This window comes from Babylonia areolata, chromosome 29 (genome assembly GCF_041734735.1).
Source record: "Babylonia areolata isolate BAREFJ2019XMU chromosome 29, ASM4173473v1, whole genome shotgun sequence".
NCBI classification, from domain to species: domain Eukaryota; kingdom Metazoa; phylum Mollusca; class Gastropoda; order Neogastropoda; family Buccinidae; genus Babylonia; species Babylonia areolata.
The window spans coordinates 35,014,389-35,030,791 of NC_134904.1; the positions used below are offsets into that span (position 1 = coordinate 35,014,389).

At 38.7% G+C, this 16,403-nt stretch overlaps 1 protein-coding gene across 2 annotated transcripts; it reads left to right on the forward strand.

The window, feature by feature from the left end:
- Window positions 1–675: 675 nt before the first annotated feature.
- LOC143302305 (sin3 histone deacetylase corepressor complex component SDS3-like) lies at window positions 676–15,847 on the forward strand. Of its 2 annotated transcripts, none has more exons than XM_076616913.1 (9): window positions 676–880; window positions 2,953–3,019; window positions 4,417–4,564; window positions 5,288–5,347; window positions 6,475–6,595; window positions 7,605–7,703; window positions 8,626–8,794; window positions 10,529–10,613; window positions 14,943–15,847. In XM_076616913.1, exons 1-9 carry the CDS (start codon window positions 748–750, stop codon window positions 15,036–15,038), a joined length of 978 nt encoding a protein of 325 aa, XP_076473028.1. In that variant the 5' UTR covers window positions 676–747; the 3' UTR covers window positions 15,039–15,847. The 2 variants fall into 2 exon arrangements, with proteins under 2 accessions (XP_076473028.1, XP_076473029.1); XM_076616914.1 differs by having other exon boundaries at window positions 6,475–6,574.
- Window positions 15,848–16,403: the final 556 nt, after the last annotated feature.

Consider the following 16,403-nt stretch of genomic DNA (forward strand, 5'->3'; position numbering starts at 1 on the left):
TTTCGAAACACTTTACAAAAACGTCTTACTACCCAAAACAAACGTTTCTAATGTCTGCTATAATTTTTTTCGCAAATCAAATCAGTCGATCTGAAACATGAGACGTCCATGACTTTTAATTATCCCACTCCTTTCACAGTCATCTGGCATCAGTCTCATTTGGTAAACCACAACCAAGAGGAAGATTCCCCACACCCCACCCCACCCCCACATCCTCTCTTGAAAATGAGACAGGAACTGTCATTATCCCGGAAGCTTTACCTCGTAAATTTGTGACCTTTCCCTGCAAAAATTGGCGCATGCGTATTCCGACGAAAGGAAGTTTACTTGAGAGTCTGAGCGCGTGCGGAAGAGACACTTTACAAAAACGTCTTACTACCCAAAACAAACGTTTCTATTGTCTGTTATCATTTTTTTCGCAAATCAAATCAATCGATCTGAAACATGAGACGTCCATGACTTTAATTATCCCACTCCTTTCACAGTCATCTGGCATCAGTCTCATTTGGTAAACCACAACCAAGAGGAAGATTCCCCACCCCCCACCCCACCCCCACATCCTCTCTTGAAAATGAGACAGGAACTGTGTCATTATCCCGGAAGCTTTACCTCGTGAAATTGTGACCTTTCCCTGCAAAAATTGGCGCATGCGTATTCCGACGAAAGGAAGTTTACTTGAGAGTCTGAGCGCGTGCGGCAGAGACGGAGTCAACAAAACCAACTTCGAGAACATAAGCCTTTGAAAAAATGTCGAGCTACACCTCTTCACCGCGGCATCTGAATGAATATGATTTTGACAACGAAGACAATGGGCCGGACAGTGGCAGCGAATTTGAAGATGATCGTGAATTCGATGGGAACCATAACGTATCGGATGAAGGTAAGATTCACTTCCAATCCAAGTTTCGTGTGTCAACCACCCATGGATGATTTCGTCCTGTATCAGGTTTGAACACAACACAGGTTTACAATTTCGTATACTGAAAATCGAATACGACTTTCAATGAAACTGCATATTGTTTTGCTTTAGTGAAACTATGTAACATTTCAATCAATCGAATGTGAATTGTTATTGTGAACAGAACGTTTGCTTGGTGTTAGCTTCACAACGCAGAATCATGAAAACGACCACATGTCCGAAGCATTCAGCTGAACAGATTAAACACAAGGTACTTTAAACTAGGCTTTGTGTTTGAGAATGACATCAGTTTGTATGCAGTAAAATGTTGAAAAATCCATTGTAATGTTTAGGACTCCCAAGTGTTTCTCTCAGCCAAGACATGACTTTACAAGGGTCATGAAGAGGGGACTTGATACAGACGTACAAAATATTAAATGGGTTTGACGATGTAAACAAAGCATGCTTTTTTGTACTCTAAATGTAGATACTACAAGAAACAGTACAGACAAAATATTTAAACATTATTCCAAAACAAATCTCAGAAACTTTACATTTAGTAACAGAGTAACAAATTATTGGAACAAATTAACAAACAATATCAAACTTGCACGTAGTATAAATACTTTTAAGAACCTCATAGATAAACACGAGTTATTGACAAAAGCAAAATATGACTTTGATGGACAAAATGACTGAGCTAGTCAATGACCTGACCAACAATGTAAAGGAGTAAATTTGAAGGGGCATAAAAAGCCAAAAATGGTTAAGTTGTATAAAACAACGCCCCCAGTCCTGATCCTGATGATCATGACTGGAAAGTGCACTTCGGCAACATTCCCTTTCTCTCTGAGTCTGAGTTTCTTTGCTTCTTTGTCTTCTCAACCATGATAACTTTTGTTTAAACATTGCCTGTTTGTTAATGGTACTGGGCTTCCATAGCTGTGTTGTCTTATGTCCTTGTGCTCATTCTTTGTCTTTTGCCACTTTTGCCATGCTTTTTATGTGTTAGAGATGCGAAAGCTTTGACCAGTAAACTAAACCAGTTAAATAAATTTTAGACAGAAACTCCTCTGTCACTGCCTGTATAGTTGGTATACATGTTCAGTTATATAATGTACGCATGGTTCTATCATTTATACAGTATATTTATTATAATGAGAATGTGCAATTTTCAGAAAAATTCACACACCCAGTACATAACATTTGCTTGTTTATCTTTATGATTGATGATTAAAAAAATTAAGATAAAAAAGGTAATAATAAAAAAAAAATTAAAAAAATAAAAAAACTAATATAGAATGCTTTGCTCATTACAACATGATAAACATAAACAGTCGACTGTGAGGCTCATTGGTCATCCATCTGTACTTAAAATGATATATGCATGTATTGATTACATGACATAATTATATCTCTAACATTTTCTGTTGTGGTGGTGAAGCTGTTTGGTTTATAACTATATAATTTCTTCAATGTTACCTGTTACAAATGCTAATATTAAGTTATAGTATATGACTAGTTGTAGTACAAGTAGTAGTGTACTGACTTAATACACGGTAAAGTCCATGCCTCTTCCTTGTCTTCATTTTCTCCAGTTTTTAGAGTTATGCATGCATGTGAATGACTGGTGGGAAAGCACTTTGATTTGTCTCTGAACAAGATTCAGCGCTATATATAAATATCATTATTAGTAGTAGTAAACTAAAGTAATAAAAAACTAATATTAGATTATTACATGAATGATGAAGTGCGCAGTGTTTTCTGATTCATACAGACAGTTTAGACTTGGGCCAATTAAAAACAACTACTGTTCCTAATTTAAGTTTCCGAAAGCCATAAACTAGTTAAAGTTAAACATTCGATTATTAATTTTGCATACCGTGATATGTAATGAATGTAATGATATATAAAAATTGTATGTATTTTGGCAGGCATGCACACACACACACACACACACACACACACACACACACACACACACACACACACACACACTATTAGTATGATATCACTTGACTTTCTCACTGCCATTATCTGCTTTGTGTTTTCAGATACAGAAGATGCTTCTGAGACAGAAGAAAAGACACAGTCAGGCAATCGAACAGAAATCAAGGAGCAGTAAGTAATGTAGCATAATACTGGTGTGTGTGGATCTTAAATGTGTGTAACATTCTGTGTGTGTGAGTGATTATTTTGTCACCGACACCTTCTGTTTGTATTGCTTATTTTTAAGATTTTGACTGAACTAGTTCATAGTGGTTCACATTGTTGGGGGTTTTTTGTTTTTGTTTTTTGGGTTTTTTTTTTTTTTTTTACTATTCTTTGCCGCATTCCAGAAATGGATTTTGATTCTATGCATTCTGGGAAACTGCATTACTAACATATGTCATCTTTTTTTCTTTTTTAATTATTTATTTTTGTTGATCTATTCAGTTGTTTGTATGATTCACCTCTGTCTAGAAAAGTAGAATCTGCAGTCATGATAATAGTACACAAATGGACTTTTTCGTGTTACTTTGGTTTATAATCCATCTACCAACACCCCACACTTTTTTATTAAAAAAAAAAGATCTATTCATTTGATATCTGAATACAAATGGACTTTTGTATTATTTATCGTTTTGCTCATTACAGTGTACACAAATAGACAGTTTTGATTAATGAGAATTTTGAAACTGTGTGTAAGCATTTTCATTGAGTGAGTCAGTGTGTGCTGCTTGACTTCAACTGCCCATAATTCAAAAATGTAAAGCAATGAAGGAGCATGCTGCATGGCAAGTCAATAGAGAGCAGAATGACACGAGTAGGAAAACAAATGCATTTGCAGGCAGAAAAGCAAACAAAAGTTGATAATAAATTTATGCGTGGATGAATACTCACCAAATGAAACATGGAAAAAAAAAAATTACATTGAAACATCAGTTAGACTGTCCAACATCATCAAATAAAACATGAAAAAATGGATGGCATTGAAACAGTTGGACTGTCCTACATATGATATTGTGTGCAATGTCATACCAATTTAAGTACTTACTGTATAGTCATTCGGATGAGATGATAAATCGAAGTCATGCGTGTAGTAAGTAATTAGTGCACGTAAAAGAACCAACCACAACAAAGTGTTGTCCCTGGCAAAATTCTGTAGAAAAATCCACATTGATAGTGAAATGAATACACATACTGGCAGGACATAAAAAAAGGGTGGCGCTGCATTGTACTTGTAGCGATTCATTCTCCCTATAAAGAGCTGCCCAAATTTCACACAGAGGAATCTGTTGTGACAAAAGAGTAATAGTCAAATACAATATGGCACAACACAAAACTTACTGTACAATGCAATTACAGTACAATACATTGCGATACAAATGGTAATATCCACATGTATTTCTTCCCCTGTGTTCTTTCGATTCATTTTCATCCCAAAGACATGTGGATATTGCCAGACAAATATATATTTATAATACAAAGCAATGCAACATATTCACACATTGGTGCCCATGTCCTGCGCTGCTCAGGATGTACCAGGACAAGCTGTCGCAGCTGAAGAAACAGCTGCAAATGCTGCAGGATGGAACGCTGTCTGACTTCGTAAAGAGGTCCAAGAAGATCCACCAGCAGTACCTGGAACGACAGCGACAGAACGAGGCATGGAGAGACCTGGAGGTAATGTCTGGCATTTTTTCTTTCTGCCGTAAAGTTCGGTCTATAAGCCGCGACTTTTTCTCCCAGCTTCAACCTCTGCGGCTTATTTGAGGATTTTAACGATCCCGGGAGTGCCATGGTCTCGTCTATTCTTAGCTCAGTTTAAATGATTCAAAACTAACATTAAAAAAAAAATAGTGAAAGAAAAGAATAATGGAAACTTTTTCAGTTTCATCCCAGACAGTGATATATACCCCACCACAGTCAACCAGACTTAGCTTTGAATCTGGACACACAGATTTATTCACCCAGTCACCTCTACAGTGTGCATCTTCTTTAACAATCTCTGTGGGAACTCAACAAGTGGGTGTATATTGGGGGGTGGGGGTGGGTGGGAGGAAGGGTTATCTGTGAAAGCTGCTTACTTGAATGTTTGGGGTGTCTGTGAAAGCTGCTTACTTAATAACGTTCGAATGTTTGGGGTGTCTGTGAAAGCTGCTTGCTTAATAACATTTGAATGTTTTGGGAGGAAGGGTTGTCTGTGAAAGCTGCTCACTTAACTTTTGATGTTCTCGGGCATATTTGGATTGAAGCATCAGAAATGTCTGTCAAAAGAAATTTTCTTTTTCTTTCATTCCCATGAACACACACACACAAAAAAACCCAGCCAGCTGATCAAAGGTAGACCTTACCTGGGTCTGTGATGAAAACGTCAATAAATATGTTTCTGTGTCTTGTGTGCAGCTGGAACTTGCTGTTCAGGAGTGTGAGAAGGAAAAGAAGGATGCAGACAGAGAGTTCCACGTGAGTGATACTTGGTGTGCATGTGTGTGTGTGTGTGTGTGTGTGTGTGTACATCTGTCCAGTAACATCAGTAACATCATACTTGTGTGCAGGGATATGGAACCATGGTATGTGATTTCTTTTCAAATGGAGAAAACGTGCGCATGGGTATTTGATTATGGCGTGTGTAAGGCTGAGAAAGGTCGACAACATTATCAGCTGTGTACAACGTACGGGGGTGGAGTTGTGGGCCAATGGGTAGATAGCCTGATGAGGAATGGCCATGATTAGATCCTTGAAAAGACTGATTTTTACTCCCCATCCTTGAATTTAATTATTGTGTGATGGGAAAATTCCTATAGTGCAGTGGAGGGAAACGTGTTGGTTTTGATGTGTTTGTTGCCAGGGTTTGAAAAAAAAACCCACGTGTTGTGATGTGTTATTCTATCAAGGGAAAAAAAATCTGTCAAACTGTGTGTTTGGCATAAATGGAGGAAATTGTTTTGACTTCAGTTTTAGGCTTGTGTGGAACAAGACAATATCATCCATCTGTTATTTCATGACCAGACACACATCATTACATCCCAGCCAAATAAAACACAACACTTAGTGGAAATGTAAATTATGTTGAATATTCTGCAATTGTTTTTTTTAATTCACATTTTTACAGTATGAATTGCAAATCATACACAGAATTGACAGAAAATTGCAAGATTGATGCCACATAAATAAACTATATCTGCCCCTGATACTGTGAAACCTGTACTCCATGCCATCATTTGGTTGGTTATGGAAACATGGTCAATATGGCAGCTTGAACGACAAGCTACAAAATGATCATTCATACACATGAAAAGCCAACTTGAAAAGACAAAAGAGAATGTGGGTGTTTCAGCTCATGAATTGATAAAAACCTTGTGAACAATGAGATGTAACACTTTTTGGGGGGTTGTAGCCACTTGATGATGAATTCATTTATTTTTCCAGCATTTTGGAACAGGAAGGTAAGCTGTTTAAATTTTGGTGATGAAAAATCAATTGTTTATTGTGAATAAATCAGTTAGTTATCTGTTTTATGAATTTTGTTTTTATTTTCAAAATCTAACATGCATTTCCTTATGTTTTTTTGTTTTGTTTTGTTTTTTCAGGATAAGAAAATAGAACTAAAAGAAGTGCTGCTGAGCGAATGGCACGAGAAAAAAATGAACATTGAGACGGAGCGTCAGAGTATGGACTTGGCTAATGGCGGTAATGCATCTCGTCATTTATGTGGGTGCTCTTGTCAACGCTTTTTTGTATGTTAGCTTACAACTTTGTTATTGTAGTCAGATCTGTGAACTCTAGGTAACTGATAAATATATTGTGTGTGGTTTTTTTTTGTTTTTGTTTTTTTCCAAGCTTGATTATTAGCTGAGAGACAGTAATAATGATTGTGCATTATTCTACCACACTCATTCATTCTTGAATACATACATGCATACACACAGAGGCATATTACAAACCCATATTGGTGGGCATAATGCTTATGCTTATATTTCTCTCTCTTACTCACACATGCTAAGCACACATGTACACAGTCACACACACACACACACACACACACACACACACACACACAAAGACTCTCACACACACACTCACTATTTCAGTGCTCTATTAATTGTTTGAAACTACAGGTATAATTTCATGTTGTTGAGAAGCAGTGATAGTTTTGCACTTAACTTTGATGTTGTAGCAAGCAACACAAAAGCTTTTTGGCTTTTCTGAAACAGTATACCATGCGTGGTTTTTTTTCTTGCTTTTTTTCCCTTTGTATCCTGTTTTTGCGACCATTATTTAATTTCATATACAGCTCTTGCAAAAAAGATAAGTTGGCTATATTTATTCCTTGCACTTCTGCTTAAAACTGCACTTTGTTGTTTTTGACTGTAATCAATATTATTGATATTTGTTGTTGTTTTTTCACAAATCCAGTTAATTGCACTTTCAGATGTATTTTTTTTCTGTTTCGATATGTTTAGGTTATAAGCAACCAAATTTTGAATGTTCTTTTGTGTTGGAATAATCACGTGTATCTGCAGATATACATATCTAGTGTCCAAAACTCAAACATGAACATAACATGCACTCATTTTTCATGCACGTGCAGGCACACGTTAGCACTAAGACTGGCTCTGACATTGTCTTGCCAGCATACTATTATTAATGAATTTATGTCCTTAGCAGATTATCTTTTGCAGATGAATGCAAAACTATTGAAGATGTACTCTGTTTTCAGACATGTTTGACGTCAAACCCATAATGACTCGAAAGCTTAGACGACGACCCAATGACCCATTGCCCCTTCCAGCCGAGAAACGACGAAAAACATCACCTGATATCCTTTATTTATATTTATATATTTATATTTATTTATTTGTATTTATTTTTATTTATATTCCTCTTTTTATCACAACAGATTTCTCTGTGTGAAATTGGGGCTGCTCTCCCCAGGGAGAGCGCATCACTAGACTACAGTGCCACCCCCTTTTTTTTTTTCCTTCTTTTTCTTTTTTTCTTTTCCTCTGCGTGCAGTTTTGATTGTTTTCCTATTGAAGTGTATTTTTCTACAGAATTTTGCCAGGAACAACCCTTTTGTTGCCATGGGTTCTTTTACACGCGCTAAGGGCATGCTGCACACGGGAGCTCAGTTATCATCTCATCTGAATTTATATGTTGTTAGTTTTTTGTTTTGTTTTGGTTTGGGTTTTTTTTTGTTTTGTTTTTTGGTTTTTTTCTCATGTTAAACATAGAAGTTATCAGATCAGTGAGGCTAAATTTTTCTTTTGTCTTTTACAGGTGAAGGGAAGAAATATTTTATTCTGTTTCTGGGGTTATTTGGGTGTTTTCTGGTTTTTGTTTTGTTTTGTTTTTACAAAAGATTTTCCATTGTGAAATTCCAACTGCTCTGGTTGGGGAAGCACTTCAGCACAGTGCAACACCACTACATTTTTTTTTTCTTCTGTCTTTATGTATTTGTTTTACTATAGAAGTGGATGTTTCTGCTGCACATTGCCATGGATATCCCTTTCGTAGAATTTTTTTTGGTGTAAATGCACCTATCAGAGCTACATTGGAAATGAGAGGAAAACTTGAAAAGCTAGTTTGTAAAAGTGAAATCACGTGGTTTACAGATTGTAAACAAAACTTGTACACCCACAGACATACACACTTGTATACAAATATTTTAGTAGCACATGTACAAACACTCACACTTTTGCGCGCACACTCATGCACATTTTTCCCTTAACGGTGTGCACCGACCATAATACAGACTCTGGCAGAGAAAGACATCAACGATGACCTGGAAGTTATTCAGAAAACCAGACCTCTGTCTAAGAAGCCACAGCCGTCCTCCGCCATGCCCATGATAGAAACCAGCGTCGACGTCCGGATCGAGTACGGCAAGCTCTTGTACGACAAACGATGGTGAGGTTCCTGTTTGGCTCTTATCTTGTCTGCTGTGATTCTCTTTGGTTTCAGTTTTTACAAGGGTCTGAGATGTTACAAATATACATATGTACTTCTGGTGTGTGTGTGTTTTTTTTAACCTTTTTTTTTTTTTTTTTTTTTTTTTTATTCAGTTCAAACGTAAAACAGATGAAAAAATAATGCATAGAAAGAGAGAGAGAGAAAAAAAACACAAAAAAACCCAGACATTTTAGGGGGGTTGGGGTGGGGGGTTTGTGTGTGTGTTTTTTTCACTTTATTTATTTGGTTTTATTTTTGGAATCAGTCTTATCCTGTTCAGTACTTAGAAGATTATAGCCTATGCAACCTTCCCCACCTGTGAGGTTTAATATATATGTGTGTGTGTGTGTGTCAACAGTTTAAAACTTTAATGAAGTTTATTTCGAAGTTTGTGGAAAATGATTTATTTCTTCATTTACAGTCAGTGAGTTTGGTACATGTATAGTGCTTTGATCTCTGTTTGAGAACAAGTGCTGAATGAGGTTTAGTAATCGTTATTGGCTGTATATTTTTTAGATTTTGAAAAAAAATATTATGAATTATAGTTTGCCTAGATCAAGAGCACATTACCTCACTGTCAGTGTTCACAATGATAGTTCTAAATAACAATGTCAGGATCAAGAGCACAGTATTTATATCAGAGCAGTTTGTTTGATACTTAACAGGTTGTCAAATATAAACTTTCTTGTTATAATGTCATGACCGTAATGAAAAAAAGTCCTTGAACTGCACCCAAACTTGCCAAGTTTCTTGGAAGTTTATCAACAGTTGTGCCCCTTTCCTAATTGTTTGAACTGCAGTGGAAGGCTGAAAAACTAGTGTAATGAACTGGTATTCAATGCCCAAGCATTGCTTTGGCATTGGTGCTTAGTTTCAGTTTCAGTTTCAGTAGCTCAGCAGCGTAACCCAACGCGCTTAGTCCGGCCTTGAGGAAAAAAAAAAGTTCTTGAACTGCGCCCAAACTTGCCAAGTTTCTTGGAAGTTTATCAACAGTTGTGCCCCTTCCCTAATTGTTTGAACTGTTTGGTGCTTAGATACATGCACTGGCACCCAAAGATTGCTCGGGAGTTGGTGCAATGATTGAAGTATTTTCTCAGTTTGAGTGTGTGTGGATAACTGATTTGTTTTGAAATGCAAGGCTGACGGGGTTGTTTTTTGTTTTTTTATCATTAGATCAAGTGTAATGTAAATTTGATGAATTCTTGAGATTTTCTCTTCTTTACTCTCTTTTGAAAATAATCATTTTCACAGCAACCTTTGTACAGTTGTTGTTGTTGTTGTTTTTTTTAAAGATATGATTCAAGATTGTTTTTAAAGGGTGTGTTTAAATGTAATTTAAGAAGTGGAAATGACAAGTTTTATTCGTCATGAAAAATAGTCTGCCTTTTACAAGAAAAAAAAGAAAATTTGAAGTGTTGAGTTCAATTATTTGAGGGTCTCTAACTTATCTTGAAAAATATGTATTATTCATAACTTGTATGTGTATGCATGCGTGTTTATAGGCACATGCATGCTTTTGTATGTGTGTGTGAGTATGTGCAGTGAACACACACGTGCAGTTGTGAGCATCTATTTGTGCTTTGAAAGGATCGAGATGATAACAGGTTGTGCTGACATGCCTGAGATAATGCGTTGTGCTGACAATGTCTGATATCACATTGTGCTGACTTGTGTTTGTGTACTTTTGTGCAGGTTCCACAGAGGCACCCACGTCATAGTGGAATCCAAAGACACAGGGAAAGTGTTTGGACATATCTACGGTATTGGTAACCAGGAGGTGGGTGATGATTTGTGGTGCATCTGTGTGTGCGGGTGTGTGTGTGTGGGGTGGGTGCGTGCGTGCGTGCTTGCAGCACTTGCTCCGACTTAGTCCTTGTCTTCCAGTCCACTGGATTGCCGGGAGACTGGGGGAGGATATCTGATGTGATTCATTACACTGAATGTGGATGAACATTTTAGAGGAGGATCTTCTTCTTCTTCTGCGTTTGTGGGCTGCAACTCCCACGTTCACTCGTATGTACATGAGTGGGCTTTTACGTGTATGACCATTTTTACCTCACCATGTAGGCAGCCACACTATGCTTTCCGGGGGTGTGCATGCTGGTTATGTTCTTGTTTCCATAACCCACTGAACGCTGACATGGATTACAGGATCTTTAACATGCGTATTTGATCTTCTGCTTTGCTTACCGTATACACATGAAGGGGGTTCAGGCACTAGCAGGTCTGCACATACATGGACCTGGGAGATCGTAAAAAATCTCCACCCTTTACCCACCAGGCGCCATCACCAAGATTCAAACCAGGGACCCTCAGATCGAAAGCCCAACGCTTTAACTACTCGGCTATTGTGCCCGTCGAGGAGGAGGATATCTGATGTGATTCATTGCAGTTTACACTGAATGTGGATGAAGACTTTGGAGCGTGTTGATATCAGATTTGAGTCATGACACTGAATGTGGATGAAGACTTTGGAGAAGGATATCTGATTTGATTCATGACACTGAATGTGGATGCAGACTTTGGAGGAAGATGTCTTGATGCATGACACTGAATGTGGATGAAGACTTTGGAGGAGGGGATATGATTTGATGCGTGACACTGAATGTGGGTGAAGACTTTGGAGGAAGATGTCTTGATCCATGACACTTAACTCACTCAGTACGGCCAGTCCTCTCTTCTCCTCTACACAGACCCCTCGGATGTCCAGTGGGTGTCTGAATGACCCAAGCTTTAGCTTCCATCGTCAGAAGTGTGGTATTCTTTGTCAACATTCACCTCTTCAGTATAAGAGCCTTCCGCTTGCAATATTTTGATGATGGTAATTGGGGTGAAACGCTGTTGATGTCGTCTCTTTCGCCGTTCGTATGGAGAGGGTTAACCCCTAGGCTGCATGTATGACAAGATGATTGGTCAGCGCAGCATTGTGTGCTTCACTGCCACAGTGACAAGATAACTCGTCACTGAATTGAAATATTCTGACTTTTCCCTGTTTCGTATTGAGTTCGTTGATGAAAACACTGGTAGCTTTAGCTTGAAGGAATCTTTGTAGATTCTGTTTTATAAGCTAGACACCCCACCTACGTCATGAGGTAGTCCTTTATTTGAACAATTTGGTAGGGTTGGCTGCGTTTTGACTCTCTCGTAGCACGTGGATGAAGACTTTGGAGGATGGTGTTTGATTTGATCCATGACAACTGAATGTGTATGAACACTTTTGGAGGAGGATAATATCTAATTTGATTCAGCACACTGAAAGTGGGTTAAGACTTTGGAGCATGATATCTGACTTGATTCATGATGCTGAATGTGGAACCTTCTTCTTCTTCTTCTTCTGCGTTCATGGGCTGCAACTCCCACGTTCACTTGTATGCACACGAGTGGGCTTTTACGTGTATGACCGTTTTTACCCCGCCATGTAGGCAGCCATACTCCGTTTTCAGGGGTGAATGTGGAACCAAAATTTTTTTTTTTCTTTACTTGGTTCACTGCAGTAATTTTTTTTTGGTGGGGGGGGGGGGGTTGTTTTTGTTTTTTTGTTCAAACGTTTCTTTTATGAAATAGTTAAATCCACACAGGCATTTAGAGTACTTCCCCTACTTGCTCACAGTGGGTTTTTTTCAAAACTTGCTGAAAGCCAAGCACTGACATTAATGACATTGGGCCCATGACTGGATTGGAAAAAAGGAGATGTTCATGATTGCCTAAACGTAACGGTGACTGAGTGATTCATGATTACCAAACCTTATCAGTGACTGAGTTAGTGAATTTGAAGCTGAAGTGGTTTATTCTTGCCATTTTTACTTGAGGTAAAAGTACCTCAGATTGTTGGTATTTGTCTTGATTGTTGTATTTTTCTGATTTGTTCAAATTGTTGTTCAGTTAGGGAGGAAGGTGGCAGAATGGTTAACCCTTTCGCTGCCAGGAAAATAAGATTTAAGTGAAATCTATTTGCCAGGGTTTTTTCACAAAAAACGGGTATAAATTTTCCAAAAGTTCTGTGCTCTTTGTTATTGGAGAAAGACCCATAAAAGTATATATTTTCTGAAAGAGAAATGAATAAATAATACAAAACACATGATGTTTTCCCATTTTATGTATTTTTAGTGACATGCTGTTGTTTTGAAATCAGTGTTTTGTTTTTTGTCACATTTTCAACTTGTTCATTACAAACATTAGTCAGGTAATTTGCACTAAAATATCATATTTTCTGGACAAATGGATATCTGCACACACAAAATCCTACTAGAACAACCACAATATAAAAAAAACTGAAAAAGAAATAAATACATAATGCATTGTGACTTCTGCAAGTGATAATACGGATGTGAGGCCACGCCCCCTCAGTCTCCACCAACCCCCCCCCCCTCCCCGCCCCCCTTCACCCCTCTCACACGGTCACTTTATCCAGTTCTCATCAGACCGCGTTGGCTGAGTGCCAAGAAAATAGCTCACACTGCTAAAAATTTGGTGACTTCTATCGTCTGCTAGAGCTGAACAGCCGGCATCACTCACTGATAGTCATATCTTGGCCACTCTCTTGATTGCTCCCTTTATTTTCTGTCAAATCGTCCTATAAATGTTCACCACTGTCTTTTCCTTCGAATTTATGCTTCAATTCTTTCTGAGCATCAGCTAAAGAAAATAATCTTGGTTGATTTAGTTCACCACGATCGCATGTCTTGAGCACAGAGTCAGTCCGACATTTTGTTGAGCGAGCGTGGAGAGGAGCCAGGCAAAGACTGCGGCCAGTAACCCAACCAAAACGTTCAAAGAAAGGACTGCCTTATGACGCAGATGGTGTTTCTCGCTATGAATAGAATCTAGAAAGATTCCCGAAGCTGAAGCTACCAGCATTTTTGTCAACGAACTGAATGCAAAGCAGGGAAAAGTCAGAATATTTCGATGACGAGTTATTTCGTCATTGTGGCAGCAAAGTGTACATGCTTTCCATGACGAGTTATCTCGTCATATAGGCAGCCTAGGGGTTAAGATGCTTATCTGCTAATACAGTGTTCTTTAGGGTCTGGGTTTCAATCCAGTGGTCTGGACGCTAGTCATTCGATGAGACGATAAACCGAGGTCCCATGTGCAGCATGCGCTCAGTGCATGTAAAAGAACCCACGGCAACAAAAGGGTTGTCCCTGGTAAAATTCTGTAGAAAATCCACTTCAGTAGGAAAAACAAATAAAAAAAAAAACTACTGGCAGAAAAAAATATTTAAAAAATGGGTGGCAATCTCAGTGTAGCAACACGTTCTCCCTGGGGAGAGCAGCCCAAATTTCACACAGAGAAGTCTGTTGTGACAAAAAAGAGAAATGCAAAACAATACAGTACAATACAATCCATGTCTCAGTGAAGGTTTCAGAACGGTAGACACTTATCTGTCAGTACAGTGTCTTTGAGGGTCTGTTTTGGAATTGGGTGTTTGTCCTCTGGCAAAATTCTGTGGAAGTATACCCCTCCACTTCCGTGCTTGGGGTGAGTCCTGTCAATGTCGTCAGTTTCGGCAGATTCATGGGGGGCTGTTGTTTGAGGGATGTGGTGGCGGTCTCCACTCTGGGGGGGACGCTCACTCAGTCTGGCTCCACGACTAAGCCATTATTGTCGTTAGTAGGGGGCTTAGTAGGTGGTGTCCTAAGTACGTTAAAACAGAACAGGCACCACTGAACACCATCGAAGTGACTCAGCAGCAGTGCAGGGTCTCCTCTAGTGTGTGGCCTCCTGGCGAACTAACATCGATGGTTCCTTGTGGACTGCCGATGCTGGAACTGCGACAGACGAACCCGGGTGTGGCCGTGTATGGGGGAATCTGAATGAGCGGCGTGGGAGTAATGCCACTGAAACGGTGCAGATGAGGCAGCAAAAAAAAAATTCTGTGGAAGTAATCCACCCTGATAGGTGCATATTTAAATACATATGCATGCACTCAGCATCTGACTTAGACTAGCGCATTGGGTTATCCTGCTGGTCAGGCATCTGCCTAGCAGATGTGGTATAGCATATGTGGTTTAATTGTTTGAATGCAGCGATGCCTCCTTGAGAAATCAAAACTGAATCTCGTTGTCTTGGTGTGTAATGGTGCCATGGTTTTTTTTTGTGACAGATATGGATTCGGCGGAACAGCGACAGTGGCAAACTGAGAATCTACGTCAGTCAACTGCAGAAAGGAAAGTACACCTTACAGAGGCGTACCTCGTGATCTGAGTGCCCTTGCTTCCTTGTTTCCCCATCTTAAAGAAAGTGTGTGTGTGTGTGTGTGTGTGAATGTGAAGCATATGTGTGTGTGAATGTGAAGTGTGTTTGTGTGTGAATGTGAAATGTGTGTGTGTGTGAATATGAAGTGTGTGTGTGTGACTATACAAGAGTTTATTTTACGTGTGTTCGTTGTGTATGGATGTGTGGGTTTTTGCCAGAAGCACAAGTGCAAATAAGTGTGTTCTAAATGACTATAATCTTTTTTTTAAGTATTTGTGACAGAAATGTCAGTTTATTAGGATGGGTAGGTTTGGGTGTGTAACAAATCAGCGTGCGTGTGAATACATAGTTCAGAGTGCCGGTACATGTGGCAAATAGGATTTCTGTGTGTGTGCTTGTGAAGTGTACAATCGCATATCCATAAGCATCATCACTCTGTACACACCAGATATTTGAGTGCATGTGAGCCTGTTGAGAATATGAGTATGCATGCTTGCCTGCCAAGAGATGTCACTGAAAATAGATACGTTGTAAATATTCCTTTTAAACGCAGCATTTGCAAAACATTTAACTGTGTAGAGAATGTATTGCCAGGGGTTGTTGACATTAGCAGTGGTGGGCATTGGGCAAACACCCCACTGGTTCCTAATTATAACATGTATCTCTTCATCTTCTGAGTTAGAGAAGTTAAACTAGCATGCATTTCTTTGAAATAAAAATGTCCACAGTTCATCTTTGTTCCAGAGTCAGGATTTCGTGTTATTATTGAATGAATTTTATTTTTTACAGTTGAATCTGAAATATATGACATTGTTTCATCATGAAATTTTTGTGTGTCTATGGTGCCATATGTGTGTTTGGTCGTGCATGCGTGTGAAACAATGTATTCTGTCATTTTGTCATATCATCTCATGTCCATCTTTATGTCCTGCACATCTGTGCGTGTGTGAGCGCACACAACTACACTTACACCTATACACACACGCACGCACCTACACACACACACACACACACACACACACGCACACACTGGCCTCCACCACCAACACCCTTGCTGAAGAATCTACTTTTCTTACCCACCCAACCACTTTCTCTTTACAACTATCAGTGTCTGAGTGCTTGAATATTCAGTGGGTCATGTCCAGGAAATCCTCCTTTGTCTCCAGACTCACCCTTTATTATTACTAGTATTATGAGCATTTATGCTTTATCTTGAAAATAAGTCCTAGGCAGTTACAAATTGAACACATGTAAATATCAAAAGAACACAAGATACCAAACATTATTAGAAATTAGAAACTGCAGTGAAGACGAGTGATCAAGAGGCTGAGGAAGTTAATTCCAAAGAAAGAGGGGTATGAACAACTGT

Coding starts and splice junctions, on each gene's coding strand:
- LOC143302305 (XM_076616913.1), top strand. CDS start 748: ATGTCGAGCTACACCTCTTCACCGCGGCATCTGAATGAATATGATTTT. Junction 881..2,952: donor CCATAACGTATCGGATGAAG/GTAAGATTCACT, acceptor TTGTGTTTTCAG/ATACAGAAGATGCTTCTGAG. Junction 4,565..5,287: donor AGGCATGGAGAGACCTGGAG/GTAATGTCTGGC, acceptor TCTTGTGTGCAG/CTGGAACTTGCTGTTCAGGA.